Raw genomic sequence first — 26,121 nt, 5'->3', positions numbered from 1 at the left:
AGGACATTATCAGGACAAAGGTTAAATCAACTGTATTGATTTCAGGGACACTTTTTTTTTTGATAGAATAATACCAAAAATACTTGCCTTTCCCCCCCTAAATGTGCACCTCTTTCTGTAGCTTTAAAAAAACATTAAATATGTGTATATATTAAATATATAATGTGGTCTGTATTTACATTTTTAAAACCAATAAAAACTTTATTCATAGTTAGATTTATAATATAAAATGACTATTACCTTGTACTCTTTATGAAAACAACACAGGAGACAACTGTTCGTTCTTTGTTTTGTTTTTTTTAATACAAAAGGTATGAATCAGTAAAAGATCCAACTTTTCCCAAGCAAAAAAAAAAATCTCAGCAGGTTGCTTTACTGACCTTCATTTACCCTTTTAGAACTTAATGAAGAAAGAAAGAAAATGATATTGCTTTTTTCTTTTAAACCCAAACTTAATATTTGGAACATGAAGCCAGATAAAAAGCACTTGATACAACTTCTGTGCTGTGCTGTGCTGTTCAACAGTCCTTTTAATAGCCATGTACAATAACGTAACACAGACGCTAATACGTGCACAGCCTCAGACCGTACCGGCAGAGACACCGAGAGCGCTGCTTAACAGTGAAAGGCGGGGAAAGTACGGGTAGATTTGTCCTAAAACGGAAAAGAAAGAAAAACAATATCCTAACATTTCTCTCCCAGGACGGCGAGCCACATCGCTGCAGCCATGCCTCCAGAAGTTTAATGATTAAAAGGAAACAGACAAGATAATTCTTTTGGTTGTCACAGTAGAAAACAATGCATGCATGATACAAACGACCGTTAGAGCCAGTAAAACAATATACATCTTTAAAAAGAACACTTAGAAAGGAACAGTTCAGCTTTGTGAAATACAGTTCAGCTTTATACAACAACAGAAAGACAACCTGTTACATTATCTACACAAAAAAAAATACACAAGGGCTGCGTTGTCTGAACACGAATTACACCTAGTTTTAGGACTAAAAAGGATTTTCAATGGAGAATCCATGCTGACAGAGTAGTCAGAGTAATTCAGACAGCGACTAGGCTTTATCCATGAATCTGTAAGCTCTTTCTGGAAAAAAAAAAAAAACCAAAACAAAACAAATGAGAAAAAATAAAATAAAATAAAGCTTTACATGTGATTTACGTTTCTATCTACGATAGCGCCCCCTCTCCTTCTCCCTCTCTCGGTCTCTCATGCGGTCTCTCTCGCGGTCCCTCTCGCGCCCGCGCTCTCTCTCTCTGTCTCTTCGGGCATCCCGAGGTCTGTCGCGTTCCCTCTGTCGCTCACGTTCTCTCGGGCGGCTTCTGCGGCCGCTCACCACCGCTTGGGTACGCCTCAGGAAGTCGTCCACACGCATGTCGTAATCATGCTGCAAAAAAAAAAAAAAAAAAACGTAAAAGAGTAAATACATGCCAGCTCAGGGCTGTACATAGTCGTCATATTTGTATGTTATGCTTAATCATAAAAAGTCACGTTCTTCATTATTTATTTGTTTTTGGAAATGTATGGACAAGTTCCCTCTTTTCTTGTCAATTGATCGTGCTCTCTCAGAGTGGGTTCTGTAGGTGGTGCTCTCATCCCTCTTTACTGTGATGCTGGTCAGCAGAGGCATCTGTTAGCCATTGTTTTAGAGCTGTGGATCGCTTTCCTCAAAATACTGATTTTAAAATGAAATCCAAGTGCCAATTTCATGATTTTCAGTCCTTATTGTTTGACAACTGCAGATTTATTTCAAACTATACAAATGTTTTCTATTATAGTTAAGATTTTAAGTAACATTTATTAAAAATAAAATGTTATGTAATGCCTGAATAGAAATACATGATAAAGGCAGGGGGAATTTTTATTCTATGTGCATGGAATAATATGGTTAATTTACTGGCATTTGCAATTTTTATTTTAATTATGATTGATGATAAATCTTTGTATGTTGTGTTTTTGTGGATTTTCTTGTATTTTGCAGCTGAAGTCCTCTGCTTTTGGAATCTCTCGTTTGCATCTGCCAATTGTTTTCTGATTGCAGATTTTATATATTTTTGTGTACATTTTAAGCAGGAAATGAACTTCACATAAAATATCTGTATGTTAAAACTAGACACAAAAACTAGGTAACCATAAGCAAACAATTGGGTTGGATAAATGTTTGACTTGTATTCAGGAAAATGTTGATTTTAAAAGCAAGTTCTTGAAGGTGCCAATTTTATGATTTTTAGTCATTATATTTTGACAACTGCAGATTGCTTTCAATTTATAAAAATATTTTCTATTACAATTTTTTTGTTGTTGCAATGTGCATAGAATGATACGGTTAATTTATTGTAAAATCTATTTACAATTTCAGATTTAATCCTGACTGATGATAAATCTGTCATCCTGGATGTTTAAATCTGTGCTCAACAATAAAGCCCAAGGCCATTATAAATGTAATGTAGAAATGTGGTGCTCATGTAATCCATTACCAGACTAGAAGAAAAAGAGCGAACAACCCTCTTCTCTCTGAATCGAGCATCGTGGGGCATAGGATGATGGCCAGAGTAGGGAGGGTGGGTTTGGGGTGGCGGAGGATGGTGCTGGTAGTATGGGTGATGTGGTGGTTGCTCCATTCCTGGGTATGGTGCCTTCAGAGAACACATGTAACAGTGGATCATTTAACAAACAAACCAAGAAAATAAGAGAAATAAAAAGAAAGAGAGCTAAGCTATAAGGACAAAGGTATTGGGAGTATTAAGAGTACACCTCTTAAACACTGAATTCAGGGGTTTTATGATGTTGCATTTCCACAGGAATATAAAAACAAACTCCTGACCATGCAGTCTTGACTTTTCACACACTCATGACAGAGTGGGTGGTTGTAAAAAAGCTTACTGAACTCCAGCGTGGTGCTGAAATAGAACTGCTGTAACAAGTCAGCTGATGAAATTCATTCTTTAGCAGATATTCCTCTGTAAATCACCCATCATTCTGTGTTTTACTGAAAAGGGCGAAGTGTGTAGGAATCACAGCAACTCACAAAGTGCCACAAAGGCTACGTTCACATTACAAGCTGCATTGCTCAAATCTGATTTTTTGCACAGACTTGGCTTGTCTTGACTGTTCACATTCATCAAATGTAAGTGATCTGTATCTGTGTGTAATGTGAACAAATCTGTCCCTGAAACGCCTCACATGTTCACATTGATATAAACATCACCTTCTTCACCAACAACAAAAAAACTCATATTAGAGAGACGACTCGTAGCTTTATAAAAGGAAATGAATGAGTTAGCAGCTCATATGTGGAGCATCTTTTGCTGGAGTGGAGAGACAGCTGGTCTGAAGTTCATGCTCAGGTCGAGGAGGTGAAAAAAGGACAGGCGGTTTGCTTTTGCTGTTTTTGCAGCTACAGCTGCACAGCTGCTCCAAGAGTTGTGTTGTGGGTCAGGAGAGAAAAACGCATGCGTAAAATGCATGAATTCGAATTTGACCGTTCACATTCATGTCACATGTTCATGGATCGGATATGTCTCTGATTTAGGACCACAGGACTCAAATCTGAGTTGACAAAAATGGGATTTAGAACGTTCACACAGCCATGAAAAAATCAAATCTGAGCCACATTGAGCAAAAAAATCAGATTTGTCACTTCAGCCTGGTAAAGTGAACAGAGACAAAGTGTCTGACCATATAAAGTTTCAGAGCGGGGTGTCCCAAGGTGCTGAAGAGCATAATGCAGAAAAGGTGCTCCACACCTGCTGTTAGAACTGCTAAAGCAGTTTTGAATGGAATGTCATAAAAGCTTGTGAAAGTGCCCCAACTTTTTTGTCCTTATGCTCTACTTAAACATTTGATACAAAAAAATTCTAAATGAGTCTCACTTTTACAGCACTCACCATCCCTTGCCATGGTGGTGGTGGTCCAATGTTGTGGTGGAATTCTCGCATGTAGTCATTGTAAGACTGCAGATGAAAGGGAAAAAAGAAATGCATGTCTGTTAGATAAAGTCTAATTTACAGAGAAAATACTTTATTTTAATTTTCCTTTGCTTGAATTAATTAAAAATAATTACAAACTTACCCCATTGAGGAACACATCTCTCCTTACTCCAGAAAAGCGCCTGTGAATGAATTCATACACAATGTTAAAAAACGCTGGCTTAAACAACTGAATAAAATTAATGTAAGCAGATGACAGTGAGGGGCGCACCTGTCCACAGGTGGATTGCGAGGGTCTTGGATAAAACCTGAATAGAAGATCCACCAATGGTAAAAGAATTAGTCTCAACAAAACACAGAAATACAGGCATGTTCCTCAACCCAGGCTTTTTGGCTCAGTTGACCAGATCTCAACACACTACACTCTTAAAAATGAGGAAGATACAGTAAGTTTGTTGAGCGATGCCACAGCAGAACCACATTTAACAAAAATAAACTACTTAATGATATCTTAAAGCTAACGGTAATATTTTAAAATGTCAAAAAGCACACTGTAGGTACCTTATTTGATGTAACTTATTCATAATCATTTTACTGGTACATGTCAATATATATATCAAAGCTCAGTGTACAGTATAGGGATGCACCAAAATGAAAATCACCACCCAAAACTGGAAATATAGTATATTCTATTCTTTAGCTATGTTTAAACTGTCAAATGCAATTTTTATCTAGATTGTATCCAATGATTTTTGACAGGATGGCTGTAGCCAAAGGATTTTTGGCATATTTGGGTTTTTTGGCATCTGTCTTTGTTGGCACATCTGGACTGTATGACGCAATACATTTAGACAGATTTGACCGTCAGGATGGCTGTAACCAAATTAAATCATATATTTTTGCAAATCAGACAGAAACCACAGTTTGGGGTGTTTTGAAAAGCTATAAACAATCTCATTGGTTTGAATGCACTTCAGTTGAGACACTCAAATTAGATTTCAATGTGTTTTGGGTCAGTGTAACATTTCAATCAGTTGAATTTTCTGACCGTTTGAGGCTAAATTTGAAAACAGAAAATTGGGTGTAAAACTTAATCATTTAATATTTTCCATTTGATATATTAAAGACAAATTTGGGGTTTAATTATTTTTTAAAAAATCAAGTTTTTCATTTCTGCTTCTTACGATCAGATACACATGAAATAAAATTAAGATTTCTATTTAGTTTTTTGACTTTACAACTTTTGAATTTTGTAATAAAAATCTGATGGTATAATCCAACCTACTTTTTTTAGAAGATTGAAAAAGAAAATTGAAAAGTCTCAAAATCTAGTAACGTGTCATTTTTTTTCCTGGAATTCAGATCCTGATGGGGCAGAAATAAAAAAAGCAGAAAATTGGGAAAAAATATGAAATTATTTTCTTCCTGATAATGGCAAATATACTAAATATACTACACACATGTGAAAGAAGGAAGCAAGCTATTATGCACGTTACAGTAATAAGAAAAAAAAGTGCAGGGAAAGTAAGAAAGCCCATAAGAGCTTATATACATTAAATAAAATTTTACACCCAATGTTTTATTTAGCCTCAAACGGTCAGAAAACTAAACTGATAAACGTTACACTGACTGTTTTACATCACTCTCAATGTGATCATGAAGTGACATGCATATCCAGGACATGTCCAGACTGTCAAAAACAGATTTGCCTACAGTCTGAACACAGCCTTAGTACATCAATAAACATGATATTGTATTGGATTTAAAAATATTTAGCTGTGGTCAGGCAGCAACAAAGTCAATTTTTCCCGCCTGACGGAAATTACTACTCTTTTACTCATGACTGGATGGGCGAGAGATATTGACCTGGTCTCTGGGGGAACTCAGCAGGATAGTCAACCCTGGGCCGCTTCCTGTTGTGCATGTCGTATTCTTCTGGGCGACGCCTACATGAACCAAGGTACGTTAGTACAATATCATTAACAAATGGCAGTGCACAAAATTTTCCCTTTCTCTTAGAATACAGCATTTCTCAAGATGACACTTCTACATTCATAAATATTTCTGAGATTAAATATAATCTGTTTTAGACACTGTTCAACATCAGGTTCACTAAATTCATTTCACAATATATGCTGGTATCGGATTATTACTAAATACTAAATTTAAACAGTACGATCTCTGCAGTTTGGAAGGCACAATAAAGGGTCTATATGAAGTCTGAATGTGGCTATGAAGAGTACATGTGCAGTAGAGTGGATTATCCCAGATCAGTGGCCCTGGAGCTCTTCCTAGTGCTGCATATTTTAGGGTTTTCTTTGCTAGAACACATTTTAATCCAGATCTTCAGCTAATCAAAAAAGCTCTTGTTGGGTGTGTTAGAGCAGAAAAATCCCAAAACAAGCACTACAGACCGAATTTTAGGACCAGGGCTCTGAACCTATGCCCCATACTGATGAAATCTTTATGTACATGGTAACATGCTGCTATTTCCTGGGACTCTGAGCCTACTCTGCCTTAGGAAAGTCATAAAAAATGTTTATTTATTGTTTTGTTGGAAATCTAATGGAAAAATCCATATTTCTATCCAAAATTAATCTTTTCAGGGTTATATTTAGTAAACTATGTTTTTAGTGAATGCTTAAAACATATAATAAACAATTACCTAATAGTATCAAACACAGACATGCACAAAACATGTCCAAATTCTTGATGTAGCGTTTTATAATAACACATTTGTACACTGACATGCCAAAAGTTGGAAATGCCTACACCTGAATAAGTGAGTTTCAACTCTGGCCACTATGCTCTTGGCAAGATGATGTGAATGATCAGAGTTAAAGAGAGGTCTGATAATGGGTATAGAAAGCTTTAACACCCACAGTGGATAGCGCAGTGGATAGTGCAGTGGGTGGTAATGATTGTGACCGGCAGTTTCTGGTTAGAATTGTCCATGTGAGCAGGCAAGCAACTTTGGAGGAGGCTCCACACACACACACAGCTCTGGAAAAAAATAAGAGACCACTTAAAAACTCGAGTTTCTTTGATTTTACCAAACTGAAAACCTCTGAAATATAATCAAGATGATAAGTTATCTAAAAGCAGTGTGTAAGACTGGTGGAAGAGAACATGCCAAGATGCATGAAAACTGTGATTAAAAAACGGGTTATTGCACCAAATATTGATTTCAGAACTCTTAAAACTTTGATTATGAACTTGTTTTCTTTGCATTATTTGAGGTCTGAAAGCTCTGCATCTTTTGTTATTTCAGCCATTTCTCATTTTCTGAAAATAAATGCTCTAAATGACAATATTTTTACTTAGAATTTGGGAGAAATGTTGTTTGTAGTTTAAAGAATAAAACAACAATGTTCATTTTACTCAAACATAAACCTATAAATAGCAAAATGATTGAAACTGATTCAGAAACTAAGTGGTCTCTTATTTTTTTCAGATCTGTATTCCACAGCTTAGTGCAGCTTTCTTTAACTTGATGGAAATCATGGGACATAACACTTTTTTGGTATGTCAGTGTATGTTTGAAGCTATAGATCTATTTTAAATTTTAAATTGAAAATATTTCCAGGAAATTCCAGCAGGATACCGACACAATAAAGATGCAGTAAAGGACTTGACTGCTACTTGTTAAAGTGGTCTAAAACAGAACCTGTCAATCATATTTCCTGTTTTTCAATCTTTCTCTTTCTTTTAACCAATTTACCTAATTTCAAGTGGGTCAATAAAAACCTAACCACCAAAACAGGCCAAATTATCCTTATTTTGTTTTTTTGTATTTGTATGCAGCACTATTTTGTAACCTTAACCCAAAAAAAACAATACTACTGCACCTAGTGTTAAAGAAGTTACAATGAAACAATCAATTTATGATGCCAGCACAGTACTCATCACTAAAACACTATACTACAGCACACTTGCAAATAATTAGATACATTGATAACCTTGTTTATACTCTCTTTGAGTCCTCAAGCCACCCAAAAAGTCTGACCCAAAACAAAGAAAAAAACTAAAGCGAAAGCAAAAAAATAATATTCTGTTTGAAAGTGTGACATACCGCTTCCTTGTAGTTTTGTGACTGTTAACGATGGCAAATACTTATGATAGCAAAAGTTCATACAACAGTCCAGCTTACGCTTTAGCCGTACACAGCCACAAACAACATTTTACGGGGTTTCGGCCTGGTAAGGCGGAAGAAGGGGGGGCGGTAGGGTGTGGTGCAGTCCGTTTTTTTGAAATCAAATGAAAAAAAGAAGACAAAAGAGGAGCTCCAGCCACTGGAAATAAACCAGAAAAGGTGAAACCCCCTCCCACTGGGATTTTTCTTTCTTTTTTCTTTTTTTTTAACTGCTTCTCTTTTTGGGTACACAGTCCATGGAAGCCTCAGCAAAAACATACAGGAGAGGGAAAGGGGGGGGAGGGGAGTCAGGTGGAGGCGGGGTCTTTCTTGCTACCTTACACCAGCTCAGTCCGTCAGGGTTGATTTTGATTTTGAACACAACCGCCTACCTACCACCACCGTCTGGGAGACTCCAGGGGAGGAGCTTTTTTTTTCTCTTAAAGGGGGCGGGGAAAGGGGAGGGGTGTATTTGTCATCATGACAACATCCACAGTCAGTAAGGGTTTGGGGGTGGGCTAAGTGGGGCAGAAACTGCAAACCATCAAAATTCCTTACAATGCTTGTGTTGTGATGAATATATATAAATTTTTTTCAGTCCATTTTTTTTGAGAGGGGGGGGAGGGCATTTTGCTTTTCCGTGTGCTTGAGTTAATACCCCACTTTTCTGGGCTTTTGTGATTTTTGTGAGCAGACACAGTTCATAAACAGCAGTGCACTAAGGGAGAGTCCCTGGCATTTCATCATGATTTGAGTCCATATGCACTGCGACGTTGCACGACTGCATGACGTAGCGACAGATGTAACCAGTGTGTAAACATTGAACTGGCCTATCCCTCTCTCCAGCAGCTTGGTAGAAGAATACGCTTGGCTTTCTTCCCTCCCTGGCTCTCACTTTTTTCACTTTCTCTCCTCCTCTCTCACGCTTTCTGCTATGTTCTGCACACGTATCTATCAGTATTCAAAAGAACCAGCTTTCTCTTTTCTTTTTTTTTTTGGACAGGACAGGAAAAGCATTGAAAGCAGTGAAAGAGTCCGAAAATCTGCTCCTCTTGAAAGCATTTTTGTTTAAACAATCAACGCTTTCTGCCTCTCAATTCGATGCATCATCTTCTGCTTACATATTACGGCTCCTTTTAATAAAGTCCCATATATGACTGGGTCTATCCCCCTTGGAAATTCCTGAAAGAAAAGGCTTTGGGAACAAATTTAAACACAGACGCAACTACAAAAGAGAAGAGAATGCACCTCAGTGTTTACGCTACAGAAAACAGAAATCTACTGCTACTGTCATGATTACGTGAATTAGGTAGAATTACAGAGGGATTTTAAAACTAGTATTGTGTGCATTCATTCAGTACACTCATTATATTACGCTCTGACTTAGCTTTCCTAAATTACACATCACCATTAATCAACATTACAGCAACAACAGAATGCAACCCAGCGCTGCCGCCACCGCCGGACACACGTGGGCCGCGGCTCCAGCATAGCAAGCTCCAGCCTGCTTTGTCGCGAGGCTCTCGAGGCTCTTCTCTGAAGCCGCAAGGATGAAGAAGAGCAGGAGGAAGGAAACGAAACACGCTCCCTTCGGGCTGTCATGTGACGGGCACACACGAGCGCACTAGCAGTCCAAAGAATATTTCTAACCTTCCCGGGTCTCGGGGGGCGGGCTCTCTGTGCGGGGGGCGGCCCCGGGAGCGGGGCTCCGAATGCATCCTCCTCTTGTGGCGCATTTTGTGAATAACCTGATACAAGTCAATGCTCTCGTCTGGAGGGAAGAGCATGCACAGCTGCATCCCGCACTCTGGCTCGATCTCCTGCAGTCGGCGCCGGTCCAGATGGGCGTGGGTGGTGGGGACAACGAGAGGAAAAAGAGAACTTTAGTAAGGAGGCAGAATACAACACATACATCTAATTAACTTTTAAAAATCCTTTTTACTGGATTTTACTTTTACAGGTGCTACAAGAGGATGTTATGCTGCTTTTCGTACACATGTAGACAAATGCCTAGAAACATTTAATACTGTTAAGAAAGTTAATGACTATCATAAATCTAGCATAACATCTAGTAGCCTTAAAGAGCTACTAAACCCTAAACCATATTTTTTCCATTAATAACTGAAATAAAAACATACTGTCCTCCTTAAAATTTGTAATAAACATTTCCTAATCTTTAGGAAAAGCATTTATTGTGGTTATTTCTGCCCACAATATGGAGATCAGTCAATTAATAATTCCGCCCAATGCTGACGCTCAACTATCTGAGTCTCACCGCTATCAAAGGCACACTGCTGCTGTTACAGCTCAACCTAATCAGCACCCCCTCGTGCCCCGCCTCTAAACCTATACATCACCCAGTTCCCCGCCCAAACTACCCCTCCTATTTTTCTTTACTTTTTTTCAAATTTGAGCTAAGGGTGGATTTAGCAAAAATCAGTAAGCTTACGGCTCCTTTAAAAAGTACTGTAACTTGGGTTTCGCATAATGTACAAACATGACTTGTGCAAACTGGTGAGCAGTGCAAACAGGGACAACTTCCGTCCCCTGTTGTGAGCTCCAGCAGCATTCCTAGGGAAAACAGTGATTTTAACATGAAATTTCTGGTGCTTTCCAGTGAATTTGTAGACTAATATATTCATGCCCAGAAATCTACTATTAAAATTATATATATATATATATATATATATATATATATATATATATATATATATATATATATATATATATATATATAAATAAAAAAACTAGGGTTATTTATACTTCTGCATCAGGCCTTCGCCATAGCCTATGCTGTAGCTCGACACGCACTTCTCTGGAAATGTAACTACGCGACGCGGAGCCGCAGCTGTGATAGGTCCGCTGGGCCTTGCATCCCCTCCCACATATTCCCGCCTGCGCAGTTTAAACTGCAGTGCCACTGATACTCGCACACAGAAGTATAAACTGCTTTGCTGCATAGTGCACTCTCGATGAAGACGCACAGGCTACAATGTAGGTTCGGCATAAATTGGGCTTAAGTTTGCAGAGCAGGGTGTTCAGGGTCAGGGCTAAGAAACTCTCTTTTTTGTGTCAGAAGTTAATGCAGGGACTCTTAAATTGAAAAATGTGATGAGTAGTGTCCCAATTCCCATCTCAACACCATAAAAACTTAAAATAGCCACACTATTACTCATACTTTGGTAACCTCATTAAAGTGTACACTGAAAACAAAACACTAAGGTTTGGCACACTTGGAAAAAACAGTAAAAAAAAAAGGCCAGTCAGGTTTCGAATGAGCTTTATTGTGGCTTATTGCAAGTTTAATTAGAAAAACTAATTTAAAGAGGTATTTGAACTCATTCTGCATTTTTAATAGTTCAATGCAGTACATTAAGTAAATACTGTTATATCACACAGACTTTTACCAGTCCATGATTTAGATGACTGATGAAGACCATGTGTAAATCATGTTTTTAATAAAAAAAAAAAAATAAATAAATAAAAATAAAAAAAAAAGTTACTCTATGGGGCAGATTAAGCTCCGCATCTTGCTTCGTTAAAAATGCAAATTCACCAAAACAGACTTTTAATGGTTCCAAACCAAGATTTTCCCAATTATACTTCACCTACAGTAGCGTTGTAGTGGATCTTAGGTAATTAGGTAGGATTTATTTTTTAAAATAACAATAAATGTACCAGGCAAGAGGGGCTTGATAATTGTTAAGCTAACCTGTCCATCACGTCCAATCTTCACAGGTTTGTGCTCGTTCCAGGGATTGGAAAGGTGTGCCGTTTTTGTGAATGGTAACTCTCGCCTGCAAAGGATCAGAGACAACATTCAGCATGTTATCCTCAAATAAAAGCAGAGGCTTGTGCAACAATCACATTTATTATACATGAACGTATTGCCAAAGATGAAAGTTACAGATGTGTACCTGCAGATCCAGTCAATTTTGAAGACTCCTCCGAGCATCTTGGCGTTCATGCCTGCAGGCAGAACCCAGTGGATGGGCGATCCTCCGTGGTGTGATTCTGACGAAAGCCGAGCAAAACCTGACAAAGAAAAAAATGAAATAACAAGCACTTAACACAGATTTTTCCCACCGATTTTAATTCTGACCAAATCTGTGGCATCATACTGCCACAAGGTGCAATCTGTTTTAAAGATTTTTAAGGTTTAGTAATTTTGTGCTTTTTGCCCAACACTCCCGTTTCAGGTTATATATACCGATAAATCGATTTTTACACCTTTATCCAGGCTCAAGTAGCTCCACACCTCATTGGTAGCATCCAGAGAGCTCAGACATTTAAAAATGAGCCATTAATAACATAAAAAGTGCATAACAAGCTTATTAAAAAACACCCGTTTACATCCCATAGTGCAGGTAAATCTCCAGGTACCACCATCACTGTACTAATAATGACAGACATATATACATAGACTTCACATAGCCTGCCTCCTGGCGTAGCAGCCGGCACCCCATTTATTTACACTGAGGAAGGTGTTTAATAAACCTGTAATAATCACAACTCTACCCATTTCTACCCGATTCTCACACGGTTTGGTTTGTTACTAAGGCCAGAGATGTAGTAATGATTCAGGACACTGTCACACATTACAATACATGTACATTAATACAAATATACGTGTGTATGTATGTATGTATGTATGTATGTACATATAATAATAAAATAATTAATTAATTAACTACTGGATCTCAGAAAGCTGGGGGAGAGAGGAGGTGTGCTATTCAACAAAGGTCAGTACTCCTATAAAATAAATATTGCAATAAGGTCCTGTGTTCCAGACTGACTTGCGCATATATCTGTGCAGTGTGAACCTGCTTTAACAATGAACGCAGTAAATTTGCGGCTGCACTTTTAAACACTGTGTTTTCAATTGCATTCACTGCACAGACGCAAGCAGAGAGAGTCTGTTTCATCTTAAAACTGTTTCCTGTAAGGACACGGTGGAAAATGCTGATGTACTGCAGTCTCACCTTGAAACTTGCCGCTTTCTCTAACAGAAAAGATGAGAATGACACTTCTAGCTGAGCGAAACGCTGCATTCAGCTTCCTCTCGTTCACAGGCAGGGTGGACCATACTCCCTGGAGGCAAAGCAAAGAGAATATTAGAGGACTACGCTACACCCGTTAGTCTTTCCATCAAACAAAATTGCACAGGCTCACACAACACATACCTTCGCTTTAGCCAGAGAAACGTTCTCATGGTTGTTGCTCTTTATCAGAAAGAACCTGGCTTCTCTGAGGATGTACTTCAGCTTGCTAGTTTGATCTAAACAGCAGTGGAGGAAACAGAAAACACACAGATGTTCAATAAAGAGGTTAAGCTAAGAACAGGTCTGTGTGTATCTTTTTTTGAAAGCTTATGTTCCTTACCTTTTCTCACAGCTCGAACTGATGAGGGGAGTTTCTCATGCTTCTTCTCAGACCCTGTAAAGAAGCAACCATAATGATTTGCAACATTTTGTTGTGTAGGCAATTACAAAAAAATAATCATAATTTTACTTCAGAAGTGGGGACGCATCTTAGATTAGTGTTTCTCAAACCTGGTCCTGGATGCAGCATGTACTGCACATTTATTAGCTGAACGGCAAAGCCTTGGCTGTACTTTTTTCATAGCAAAAAATATTCATTTGTATACAACCAAGAAACAGAATAAAATCAAAGTAACTAACGGGCAAATACTAAGAAGATCTATAGAACAGACTCACTAAGGATCAACCCTTACATACTTGCATATATTAAAAAAAACATATCGTTAATGTGTGAATGAGAGAGAGAAAGAGAGAGAGAGAGAGAGAGAGAGAGAGAGAGAAAGAGAGAGAGAGAGAGAGAGAAAGAGAGAAAGAGAGAGAGAGAGAGAGAGAGAGAGAGAAAGAGAGAGAAAGAGAGAGAAAGAGAGAGAAAGAGAGAGAGCTTGCACCAAAAAAAGCGAGAAAGATACACGCACATATTGAGAAATAGAGCATCCTGATTGGCCTCTCCTTATGCTTAGTTGGTCTCTAAGGTTTCAGTGAGGGTGGGACTTGAGAAAGACGTGCATACAGTGTACACAAATACAAACAAATTACATCTGACTCCACAATACTGTGGTCTGTCTTTGCTGTATGGAGTACAGTTCTGCTCGCTGCACAGTTTAAACACTGACCTCTATATTACCTGAGGTGGTTAAACTACTGCAGAAAGCATGATATGGTGAGTTTAAACAGGGTTCTTCTTCATTAACATTACTAAGGCCAAGCTCAGACTACACAACATTTTTGTCCCTCACGATGTTCACTATGTCAGATTAAGCAGTTATCTTTGTTTCTTGTCATACTCGGGGAACCGGCAACACTACACGTAAGTCCCCGACCAATCATCGCCCACGTCCTCGAGTGAGTTCGTAGGTCATCGCGGGGAAGAAGCGTAGAATCTGATAGTCACGGCTACAGAAGCCCTTTGTGTGATGGCAGCGCTTTTGTGCTCAGAAAAACTAAACTAAAAAAAAAAAAGAGAGATAGAAAGCGACTGTGGGCTCATTCCTGAGTGACCCAAATGGACATTACATGCTTCGTGTACTCCAGAGAGAACTTGAGGTATGTTTACATCTGTGCACCACAGAGCGCTCTGTCTTCCTATTGGTCAGCATCAGGAAGCACGTCGCAGAGCAGCATGTCAAACTAGGGGATAAAATACCAAAAATCTAATATGCTAGTCCTTTCATCGGACGCTTCGACGGCATCGCTCACGTCGAATTCCTGCTCTTTGACTGTGTCACAGTACACGGGCCTTTGTCGCTCGGGACACTGAAATTCGAATCCGACACAGGCAATTTGTCGGCGCCGACTAAATCAGGTCAAAATCGGGCTAAAATCGTGTAGTCTGATACGGGCATAATGCTAGTTAAAGTAGCTGGCTGAGTGTTAGGGAAATACTGTATTCTTTTCACTCCATTAAAATTATCGTGATATAAATTTTGCCCATATTGACCAGACCTAAGTGTAAACTAGACTTTACAATGCAGCTACTGTTTGCACTTCCCTGAAAAAAATCTGATTTAATCAATCAGTTAAATAACAAGTCATTTTCCTACTTGCAGTGGGTATTAAAGCAGAACATCTACTAAAATGTGAGGGAACAGGGCTGAGAAACACTGTTTTAAAGGCATTTCCACTTCTGAGAGCTTTAGTTTTGGTGCAACAAGACAGGCTTATGATAGGCAACAGCATGGCAAGATTGCAATCACTAGCCCATGCAAAACAGAATTAGCTGGGAGGTCCACAGCCATATCTTTCATTTATAAAGGTCTCAAATTTGTGCCAAACAATAGCATTTTTGATGACATACTTGAATTGCAACCAGCTAGGATGTTAAAGGGGGCATATTATTCCTCTTTTTACACAGGTTAAAATATGCCTATGTTCTGAAAAAACATGTTCATGAAGTTCTTTGCACAAAATCAGTCTCATATAAGAATAGAGCTGGAGAGATACAGCTCTTTACCAGTTTTAGTCTCTTTCAGAATGAGCCATTTAATGGCTTTGTCACTTTTATGCAAATACAGTGGTTTGAGTACAGTGATATTTGAGAAGTGAACTAAAGTTTATAGGATTTACAAAAAGTGTGCATTAATTATTTAAACAAAATTAGACAGGTGCATAAATTTGGGCACCCTTGTCATTTTATTGATTTAAATACCTTTAGTGCTATTTATTGAAACACAACATTTGTTTGGTAAGCTCATTGACGCTTGACCTACATACACAGGTAAATTCAATTATAAGAAAGGCTAAAGGTGATCTAGTGGGTGGGGCTCTGATGGGGTTGCAAATTTCCTTATTGTGATGTCAGAATAACAGAGCCATCCAAACGGATCATAGGAGTAAATGAATCCAGACACGAAGCGCTTTCATCTGACTCGCAGAAAATGGATTAAGTGGTGTTTTTTTTTGCGCTTGATTTTCTTATAGAAGCAGTTGAGACCCAAGTAGAAATACAAAAGTACGCAAAAAGAGAGTTTTTTTTTCTTCATAATATGTCCCCTTAAAAGCCATAGCTTTTTTTTTATCTGTATTCAGTATTTTACCAATGGCCAGTTGTTTAATGTTGTTCGGTTTGACTATCTACACTACAGAGAAAGGCGAGTGATTGCATTGCACAATAGCTGCCTTCAGAAGCCAAGTGACAGCAAAATGCAGATAATACTTCAAAAAGTCTTTGGTTGTTGGAAATTTACACTATGCCAGGTAGCCAACAGGTGTGCAGTGATGTGACTGTATTCATTCCACTATCTGTAATCTGACCTGCTCTGCCTCTGAATGACAATAGTGACCTATAATTATTAAAATACAGTAATCAAAATATTCTGAAATAAGCAGCTCTATTATTCTACCTGAAGCTTTTAGTTAAATATATATATATTTTTTTTTCTTTAATTATACCTGGGTTATTTTAATAGACGATTATTATACAATAAATCATCTGAATCTCTAATAGTGTTTTTTCCCCCACACAATCCCTGAACGGCAGGGCAGAGACAGGTCAGCTTACATGGTTAAACAGACAAACTCATATTTGACTACCACGTCTTCCAATAAGAATTAGTGTCATGAATTAGTATATAATGAACTTATATACATAGATTGAATCATTGCGGATTATTTAATACCTGTGTATGATTCTGAAGCTGAGCTTCCACTTCTATCAAAAACGATTGGTGATATCCCTCTAGCGTGCTTCTTCTCTTTTCTTTCCTGATCTGAACAGTAAATGGGAGAACACGTCCCTTCTGTTAGAGCGGCCGAACTTAAATAGATGTCTATAAAGGACTGATCTAAATGACTTCTATCTCTGTGCTTCCTGATCCTGTGCTGAACTTGAACACATCCAGGTAGCGACCCATAGTGGAAACTTCTGACAACACAGCATTACACATTTAAAGCCAATGCAACACTACAGCAAGGTGCTATATCCAACTGCAGCTTTTTGACTGTATGCAACTCACCAAAAGCATGAAAATTGTGCAATGAATTAGACTCTTTAGACTTGAAACTACACCACCAGAACAAGAACTCTGTATTTTGAAATAATATGCATATTGACAGAATTTAAATACTGTCTTTGTTTTCTTCATTTTTCTCAAAAAACGAGTCCCAACATTAGCTACTGAAACCTGAGGTTCAGTATTTTATTAGCTGGTAACACTGTGGTTGACAGGTGTTCTTAATATTGCTTGAATATTGATAACCGATAGACCAATGCTATAATAAATTATCCAATCTGATTTTAATTAGTATTTTTACTTTGAACTCCAAGTTTAGAAATATTTGTTATTTTGCTATTTTTTATTTTATTATGAGACAACATGAAATAATAAGTACATAAATACATATAAATACATACACAGCATCAGTCAAAAGCTGGACACTCCTAAAGTTCAGTGATGTTTTTACATTATAGATTAATACTAAAGTCATCTTCTTAGTCTTTTTCTCAGTCAGCTTTATGAGGTAGTCACCTGGAATGGCTTTCAGTCAACAATGTACAATACAGTAAATAACTCTATTTGAGTAATGTACTAATCAATATTCTGGCAACTACTTAACTAAGTAAAGAAAAAAAATACTTTATGAAATGATCAGTCAATCTGCAAAATTTTATCCTCAAGTGCGGTTGCAAACTAACAGACATCAGAAACGGTATGATGAAACTGGCTCTCATCAGGGAAAGAAGTTTCAAGCAAGAGTTTCCTCTGTTTTTTTTTTGTCTTGTGTTTGCATGTTTGTTTGTGTGGGTTAGTGTGAGGAAGTAAACTGAGAATATGAGAGGGAGGGAAAGGGTTACGAGTAGGAGGAAAAAGGGAAAAGAAGAAGAGTAGAGGGAAAGGAAATTGAGGTTGTTTCTGTTCAGCAATTAAGAATTCTCATTTGCATTGTGTCTTATGGCAACACATGTATGCATTTTTTTCATCTTTCTTCTGTAAGGAACTCCTCCATAAAAATATAATAAAAAAAAAGAGAGAGAGTTTCCTCTGTTGCACAGAATAAGTTTAGCAGAATCCACAAACTAACTTGGTTTGTTTTAACACTTATGTGTTCACAGTCTGGATCACCTCAGTATTCTTTTATAATGAAGGAAAATCAAAAATGAGTGTGTCCAAACTTTTGACTGGTACTATATGCGAGTTTTTACTATGTGAGTACATGATGGTTGTTTTATTATTTTAAAAATATTATTGTGAAATCATTTTTGCACTACTTGTGTTTTCCAAAATAAAAAAGTAACATTTTGAAGCCAGGTTTTTAGAATGATTATCTACAGTGTATATTACTGTTAAACAATTATTATTCATTAATTTTTAATTTAACAGCATTTTCACCTCCATACTAACGGATGAGAAAATAATCTATAGAATATGATGCAAAAATTCTTATTATAAAATGCTTATTTCTGATCATTAATACCTAGCAGTCAGTAGAGGACACAGAGAGTAACACCACCACCCCCACCATCATGTGCGCAAATAAAGTTAAATCAGTGTAACAGGTTACCTGAGGCGTCCGAGCCTGAGCCAGAATGTACAGACTCTCCGTCAGAAAAAGAGACTGACTCAGACTGCGAGTCGCTGGCTTCACTGCGCGTGTCGTAGTCGTTCTGTTCGTTCCCTTCCCGCTGGTCACCTTCCTCCAGCTCGTACTCCTCCTCTTCCCCTTCCTCTTCTTCAACCTCTTCCTCCTCCTCTTCTTCGTCATCCTTCTCTCCTTCCTCTTCCTCCTCCATGACCTCCTCTTCCTCCCCGTCAGAGCGGTTGCCCTCAGAGGAGCCCACGGAGCTGCCCGTTTCCTGATCTGAAGCGTACTCCTCTGATCGGGCTTCCTCCTCTTCTTCTTTAGATGAGTGACTGGCCCTGCCAATGCTACTCTCACTGGTCCTACGCAGCTTCTGGAGTATAAAAAAGAAGAAAAAAAAAATACGTTATCAAGCTAAGTACGATATTAATTATAAAATAATTAAAAGACAATTAATTCCAAAATCCAAAAAGAGCAAACATTAAATAAACATGTACACTATGCAACTTAAAATTAGTTACATTTTAAAAATATTTAATCCCAACCAACTGTGACACTTGCCCAGTGCTACACTATATGGACAAAAGTAATGGTACATTACTCGCTCATTGTTCCGTACGCAATCAAGGGTATTACAAAGGAGTTTATCCTGCTTTTGTTGGAGTAACTGTCTCTACCTTCGAGTTAAGGCTAGACTTTACACTAGACTTTGGAACTGCTTAGTGAGGTGAGGATACTGGATAAACTACCTACTTAACCTCAACTCATCCTAAAACTACAGAGTGAAACACCATTATTCCAGAAAAAACATTTCCCGTTTCATGTCCCGATCACATTTTTTCCGAGAGTTTTGAGTATCTGCCGATACAGAGTCCTGATCCAATACTTTGGAAGTGCAATTAGAAAATAAATGAACTAGTTGTCTGTTATGTTTCTTTTTGTATTCATTTTTAATAATTACTGAAACAACTGTATCAAAACATACCATTTGTATCACTAAATAAACAAGAACTGAAAAGTCATAAAAATGGTTTTAATTAAAATATGCATCTTTTCTTAAACAAACAAACTAAAAATATCTAAAATTAAAAATATTGAGGCAACAAAATTTTGTTGAAAATTTGCTATTTAAAATATGGTATAAAATGTGAGGTGATGCATGTTCCTTGTGAATCTGTAAAATAATGCATAAGCATAATGCATAGCTTAAACTAATTAAAAGGGATGCCACTCAAAGAAACCCATGGTTTTCATTCATATTGAACATGCGCCATGGAGCCTTTTTAGCGTGACTAGCATGAGTCTACTGTATATTTATATTTGCCCACACTCTACATCCCACAAATGTGTAGTGATTACAGCATAGGTGTATGGACAATGCAACATTCCATTTTTGATAAATCAGTGAACCTGATCTTTTCCACCCAATTCCAATCCTTTCACCCACCTGGGTATACATATGGCACCAACAGGTTCATGCTTATCACCTCCACAAAATTTATTCCATTTGTAATACTTATATCCTATGCAAAACTAAAAGTGACTGCTTCAACTTAATTTACTATTCAAATTAAGGCATAAAACATAAAACCACCAGAAGCAAATAAATGTGGTCTGCTGCTCCACCCACCTCATTCAGCTCCGGCATCAGCGGTTTAATCCTCCTCTGTTGGTCTCTGCTCCGGTTCAGGGGTTTCTCACTGTGCCCTTTAGACAGGTCAGCCCTGGACGACCCACCTCTGCCAGAATGGTTCTTTCTATCATCGTAAAAGTCTTCAGGTGGGTGTCTTCCTCTTAGATTAGTCACTTTCTTCCCATTGGCTCCTGTGGAAGGGGCTGACCTTTTAACTGGCTGCCTGGTCGAGTGGCCTGCAGATCGAAGCCGCTTTGTATCGTGGCTGTCCCCACGATCGTTCTTCCTTTTGGACCCTGAGTAAGAGAAGAGTGACAAACACATTCTCACTTAATAACTCTATCACAGCCTTTCTCCTTCTACCTTAATTAAAGAAATACATACCTTTCTTTTCACTGACACCGTGTTCACTTTCAGGGTTGTACAGCTCGTCATCTTGGTCTGGAGCATCAGTCAATATGTCTTCAAGAACATTAAGCTCTCCATCTGAAAAGATAATTTTAAAAAGGTTTAAAACTTGGTATCAAAGAACATCATTCTATAATCAATCATATTCAGGGCAAGGGAGGATTATGGGGTTTAACTTAATGGTGAATTACTGCCTTTAGCTTTAAAATTAGCAAGTCAAGACATCAACAAACAGACGGAATAAATAGAACATGCTAACTACAGACCAAATATCTATATTAGGCCCACATCAGAGGGTTAAAAAAAAAAAAAAAAACTAGCAATCCTAACCTGAAGAAACAAACCAAACCTAAAACATCCCATTACTGCAGCTCACACCTAATACACTAAAACAGTATAAAAATTAATTACTTTGTTTTTGGCTATAATCAGGTGTTCTAGATTACCAGAAGAGGATGGGCCCCCATTTTGAGTCTTGGTTCCACTCAAGGGCGCAACACCTGGCAAAGTAATTCGCTTACCTCATAACGACCATTCTACAAACCAATTAATATGTAGGGAGATAAATATGTAGAGAGATTAATATGTAGAGAGACGAAACCAAAATAGCTGATTATGACAGGATGTAGTAAAAGTTCTTTAGTCTGCTCACTAAACTGCAGTGTGAACCTTACTAACCAAAAACTAACCAGACCAAATACAATATATGCACTGTAACAAAAAGACACACACCCTGATCCGGACTTTCAGATGTGAAAACACCCTAAATATAGTCAGAGGAAAAAACTGTAATTGTATGAAAAAAACTCCATTATATTTGTAACACTGCTATGTTAGTCGGCAGGGTTTACAACACTGATAAAATAAGTCACCTCTGACACCAGTGTTAGATGTAAACTATCAAAGGGTAACTAAACCCCCTGATTTTAGCTGACTCAATCCTCAGCTCAAATTTGAAAAATGCTAGAAAACGGGAAGGGTAGTTTAAAAGGGGCACTGGGTGATGTATGGGTTTAGAGGCGTGGCAGGAGAAAAAGCTGACTGGCTGAGCTGCAGCAGTCTGCTTCTGATAGCAGTGAGACGCAGATAGTTGAACATCAGCAGGGGGAAAGTATTACTGATTGACTGATTTGCATATTGCATAAATACCACAAATCGTGATATTATTTTAGGGCCATATTGCTTATCCCTACAGATAAATATGCTGTACTATGCTTAACACACTCTTATTCACTGAACCACCCACCTACCCCCCAACAAAGTCATGCTCCTGAAACCAAGGCCTTTTTCTTGTAGTCCCTGGCCATTACATCATAACATTGATGGATGCTTGTGTCTCCAGAGTATGTTCTTATTGAAAGAACAAAATATGTTCATTCTATCCAACGTAACTGCATAGTTTAATAGTTATGTATTTATCTACCCAAAATCAAACATATACAACTACACACATTCTGGAACAAATTAAGAGACCACCACTTCACTTTCTAAATCAGTTTCTCTGATTTTGCTATTTATAGGTATATGTGTGAGTAAAATGAACATTGTTGTTTTATTATATAAATTACAGACAATATTTCTCCAAAACTCCAAATAAAAATATTGTCTTTTAGAGCATTTATTTGAAGAAAAGGAGAAATGGCTGAAACAACAAGAAAGATGCAGAGCTTTCAGACTTCTAATAATGCAATGAAAACAAGTTCATAATCATAACGTTTTAAGAGTTCCGAATTCAATATTTGATGGAATAACCCTGTTTTTTATTCACAGTTTTCATGCATCTTGGCATGTTCTCCTCCACCAGTCTTACACACTGCTTTTTGATAACCTTTCCACTCCTGGTGCAAAAATTCAAGCAGTTCAGTTTGGTTTGATGGCTTGTGGTCATCCACCTTTCTCTTTATTATATTCGAGGTTTTAAATTTGGTTAAAAAAAAAACGTTTTAAAAGGTCTTTTTTTCCAGAGCTGTATAGCTACATATTGCCACTGTCCTACAACTTGGGCCTATTTGAAGCCCCCCAAACAAAACATCCCAGCTAGTTTAGGACCTTAATATGTCCTTATTGTTCTTTTTTATTGAAATTAATATAACTTTCCTAAGTTATTAACCATTAGGTAGGTTAACTAGCTAATGAATCAGACACTCAGACAGCGGATCAGCAGGTTACACTAAACACTGCCCTACTTTCAACAGCACTGACAAAAACACTAAGTTACCTTGCTATCTCTAACTGTAGCATTTCGCAACTACACAGTTTAAAATGTATAAAGCGTAATGTCGTTAAATACTGTAATTAAAATAAATATATGGAAAGTCATACTCGGTTAAAGGTCGAGTTGTCAGCGCTGAGGCTGTGTTAGCTAAGCTAAGATAGCCGTTAGCAGCGTTATTAATCCATAAACAGCCCCGCAGACAAAGGTGCAGTTAGCTTAGCATAGGCTAGCCTAGCCTAGCTCAGTCTCTCTCTACCTTTGTCGTCTCGTCGATCGACGGCCATTTTCGGCTCCTTCCTCGGGTTAGCGGAGACTCTGCGCTGCCTCGTTTTGTCTCCTTTATCCAGCGTCTTTATTCAGTAAACTGGTTATAATCGAAATCCTCGGGAATCAGTGAAAACACACACGCAGCTCCGCCGCTCCGCCGCTGCTGCCTGGCTAATCCTCCGCTCTCCAGTCTAAAATGGCTGAGGGATTCCTAGCACTGCGGCAGGGTTGCCAGATAGTAAGGAAACACGTACTTCCCCTCCTCCTAACACACACAGTAGAAAACCCAGATGGCAATTTTAGAATAAAATGTTTTATAAATATGTATATACAGCTCTGGAAAAAAATACCACGTAAAAAGGATGAGTTTCTTTGATTTTACCAAATTTAAAACCTCTGGAATATAAAATGGATAATCACAAGCCATCAAACCAAGCTGAACTGCTTGAATTTTTGCACCAGTGTGAAATAAAGTTATCCAAAAGCAGTGTCTAAGACTGGTGGAGGAGAACATGCCAAGATGTATAAAAACAGTAATTAAAACCCGGGTTATTCCACCCAATATTGATTTCTGAACTCTTAAATCTTTATGAATATGAAATTGTTCATTTTGCATTATCTGAGGTCTGAAAGCTCTGCATCTTTTTGTTATTTCAGACATTTCTCATTTCTGACAATATTTTTTATTTGGAATTTGGGAGAAATATTGCCTGTCGTATATAGAATAGATGTTTTTTTTATTTTGTTTGTGCACAACATACAATCCAAAGCACAGAAAAGAAACGCAAAATTAGGTCACAAACAACAATCATTACAAAAATACAAAAGCAAAATTATTTTTTATTAAATTTTATTTTTTATTTTATTGGTTCATTTTTTTTATTTATTCTTTTTTCAAAAAATATTTTTTCTGCACACATTTTTTTTATTGGAAACACAAAATTAGGTCACAAACAAAGTTATGACTACAATCATTACAAAAATACAACAGCAAAAGGGACAGTTTGTGCGTTAAAATTATGTCGTAAACTAAAAATTGACAAAAATGGAGATACTTGTTTTTTACTGGACAGCGACGATATACTAATATACTTATAGTGTTAAATTATATTAAGGCAATGGTGGCTTACAGATCCCTGGGTCCACTCCGAGCAAGTGTGGTTACTAGTGTGTGTTTTGTCAGTACATGAATTGGTAGGATTAATGCTCTATAGTATATTATTTTGGCTGTTGAAACACCTTAACACCAAAGTAATTTCTTTTATACTGTTGTAAGGGGTGAATTTAAAATACAAAAAACAGGGACAGGAGACTGTGTCATTGGTTGATTTAAGAAAAATATGAAAAATTACCCATTTAAATAATCAAAATAGTATTTTATTCAAAATAAAAAGACACAAACAAAATCCCTGAACATTAATCCTGTCGAGAGAAGTGTAAATTAATTATAAAACACCTATAATTAAAATATCTTAGAACTAACATTCACCTACTTTGTAAAAAACAGTGTAAACTTATGACATAGGCACTGTAAAGAGTGTGTCTATTTTTTGTCCCTAATTTGTGTTGGAATAACAATTAAAATCCAGTACATTCACACACAATAAAATATCAAGGTGATGCAAAAACAATGTAATTTCATAAAGGCAACTTCACAGGAGAAGGATGCATCTTCTTAAGTTTTGATGGAAATCACTTTAGGCCATTTCTCTTGGTCCCCTCATCATTAAAAATACATTCAGTTTCAAATTATGTCAAAAAGATTGAAATGTTAAAACTGGAGATACAAGGTTGTTGCGTGACACAAAGGATTTACAGTAAAACACAGCATTTTCAGTCTTCAAACCTATAATAAGACATGAGACTCTTTACTACAGTGCAGTACGATTCACACAGCTTTTTCACTCCTTCTTGCTCTTGGCGGAGGATCTTCTGCAACATTTACGGAACAGCCACTTGCACGTTTTCACAAAGATAAAGATGACCAGAGCGACTATTACGAGTAAAAAGGCAATAACGTCCAGGCAGTGGTACTGATACCAAGTGAGGTTATGGGCCTCGACTCTCAGGTGTTTCGCACCCTTGTTGCGCATCACAAACTCGATCCAGTAGACAGCCTCGTCCAGGGCTTTCACTGGTCGATCATGGTGGATGCGGGAAAGTCTCATCATGCTCTCTTTGTACCTGAGAGAAGAAAGGAAATATTAATAATACTGTTTAGATCATGTAAAGATTGCGGTTTGAGCAAAGCCTGTATTTATTGCATTGTGCATTAGATTAAATCATTTGTCCAGATTTGCAAACTTTGGTGCCAGATTTACCACAAAATTTCTATTAGAATATTTCAGTGAAAAATGCATTACCTCAAATGTATTCAATTAGTCAATATATGCTTGATAACCGATGTGTGTTTCTTTAGTTTTTTTTTTTAAGGCAAATTGCTACACTGGATTAAGGCAGTCGCTAATCATATCTTAGAAATTGCAAAAAAAATTGATTTATTTTTCTAGGCCAATCACTGATAACTTTTTTAAACAATATACTATTGCATCTTAAAAAATAAGAATATCATTGGAAACTTTATTTCAGGAATTCAGCTCAAAATGTGAAACTTAACACCAGCAGATGACTCTCCAAACCATCACTGATTGGTGGAAACTTCACACTAGACCTCAAGCAGTTTGGACTGTCTGTCCACTCTTCCTCCAGACTCTGATCCCTTAATCATTTACTGATGATCAGTGATGGTTTGGAGAGACATGTCATCTGCTGGTGTTGATCCACTGTGTTTTATTATCAAGTCTAAAGTCAGTGCAGTTTTGTTTTCCTGGAAAATCTTACAGCACTTCATGCTTCCCTCTGATGACAACTTTTATGGAGATGGGGATTTCATTTTCCAGCAGGACTTGGCACACTGCCCACACTGCCAGAAGTACCAACTGTTTTATATAATATTATAATTTTCTATATA

The 26,121-nt window shown here is 37.5% G+C and overlaps 2 protein-coding genes across 25 annotated transcripts in view; both read right to left on the bottom strand.

The window, feature by feature from the left end:
• Nucleotides 1-277: 277 nt before the first annotated feature.
• On the bottom strand, nt 278-23,370 carry ythdc1 (YTH domain containing 1). Of its 5 annotated transcripts, none has more exons than XM_049465230.1 (17): nt 23,140-23,370; nt 20,645-20,746; nt 20,258-20,556; nt 18,610-18,997; nt 16,728-16,817; nt 13,454-13,507; nt 13,255-13,349; nt 13,054-13,162; nt 11,989-12,106; nt 11,784-11,868; nt 9,722-9,891; nt 5,806-5,885; nt 4,211-4,247; nt 4,082-4,121; nt 3,883-3,963; nt 2,488-2,646; nt 278-1,397 (listed from the first exon to the last, which is right to left on the bottom strand). In XM_049465230.1, the coding sequence occupies exons 1-17, from the start codon at nt 23,165-23,167 to the stop codon at nt 1,176-1,178; spliced, it is 2,157 nt and encodes a 718-aa protein (XP_049321187.1). In that variant the 5' UTR covers nt 23,168-23,370; the 3' UTR covers nt 278-1,175. The 5 variants fall into 5 exon arrangements, with proteins under 5 accessions (XP_049321187.1, XP_049321185.1, XP_007229743.3 ...); XM_049465228.1 differs by having other exon boundaries at nt 18,610-19,000; nt 23,140-23,369; XM_007229681.4 differs by having other exon boundaries at nt 3,898-3,963; nt 18,610-19,000; nt 23,140-23,368.
• A 1,135-nt stretch (nt 23,371-24,505) lies between these two features.
• The window catches only part of ugt2a5 (UDP glucuronosyltransferase 2 family, polypeptide A5), an 85,352-nt gene continuing 83,736 nt past the window's right edge, over nt 24,506-26,121 (bottom strand). For all 20 annotated transcript variants that reach the window (XM_049465958.1, XM_049466282.1, XM_049466322.1 and 17 more), the window contains one exon: nt 24,506-25,334. In XM_049465958.1, the coding sequence (XP_049321915.1) occupies nt 25,052-25,334 (283 nt within the window). In that variant the 3' untranslated portion in view covers nt 24,506-25,051. The remainder of the gene's footprint in view (nt 25,335-26,121) is intronic.

Source organism: Astyanax mexicanus, chromosome 1 (genome assembly GCF_023375975.1).
Source record: "Astyanax mexicanus isolate ESR-SI-001 chromosome 1, AstMex3_surface, whole genome shotgun sequence".
In the NCBI taxonomy this organism is placed as follows: domain Eukaryota; kingdom Metazoa; phylum Chordata; class Actinopteri; order Characiformes; family Acestrorhamphidae; genus Astyanax; species Astyanax mexicanus.
The sequence above is the reverse complement of the archived record's forward strand: the minus strand, read 5'-3'. Positions and strand labels throughout refer to the sequence as shown.

What these genes read in the sequence shown, in the direction of transcription:
- ythdc1 (XM_049465228.1), bottom strand. Translation starts at nt 23,167, where the DNA reads ATGGCCGTCGATCGACGAGACGACAAAG. An exon ending in TGATGCCGGAGCTGAATGAG is followed by an intron (nt 19,001 to 20,257) that starts GTGGGTGGAGCA and finishes TTTATACTCCAG; the next exon opens with AAGCTGCGTAGGACCAGTGA. An exon ending in CGCAATCCACCTGTGGACAG is followed by an intron (nt 4,122 to 4,210) that starts GTGCGCCCCTCA and finishes ATTCATTCACAG; the next exon opens with GCGCTTTTCTGGAGTAAGGA.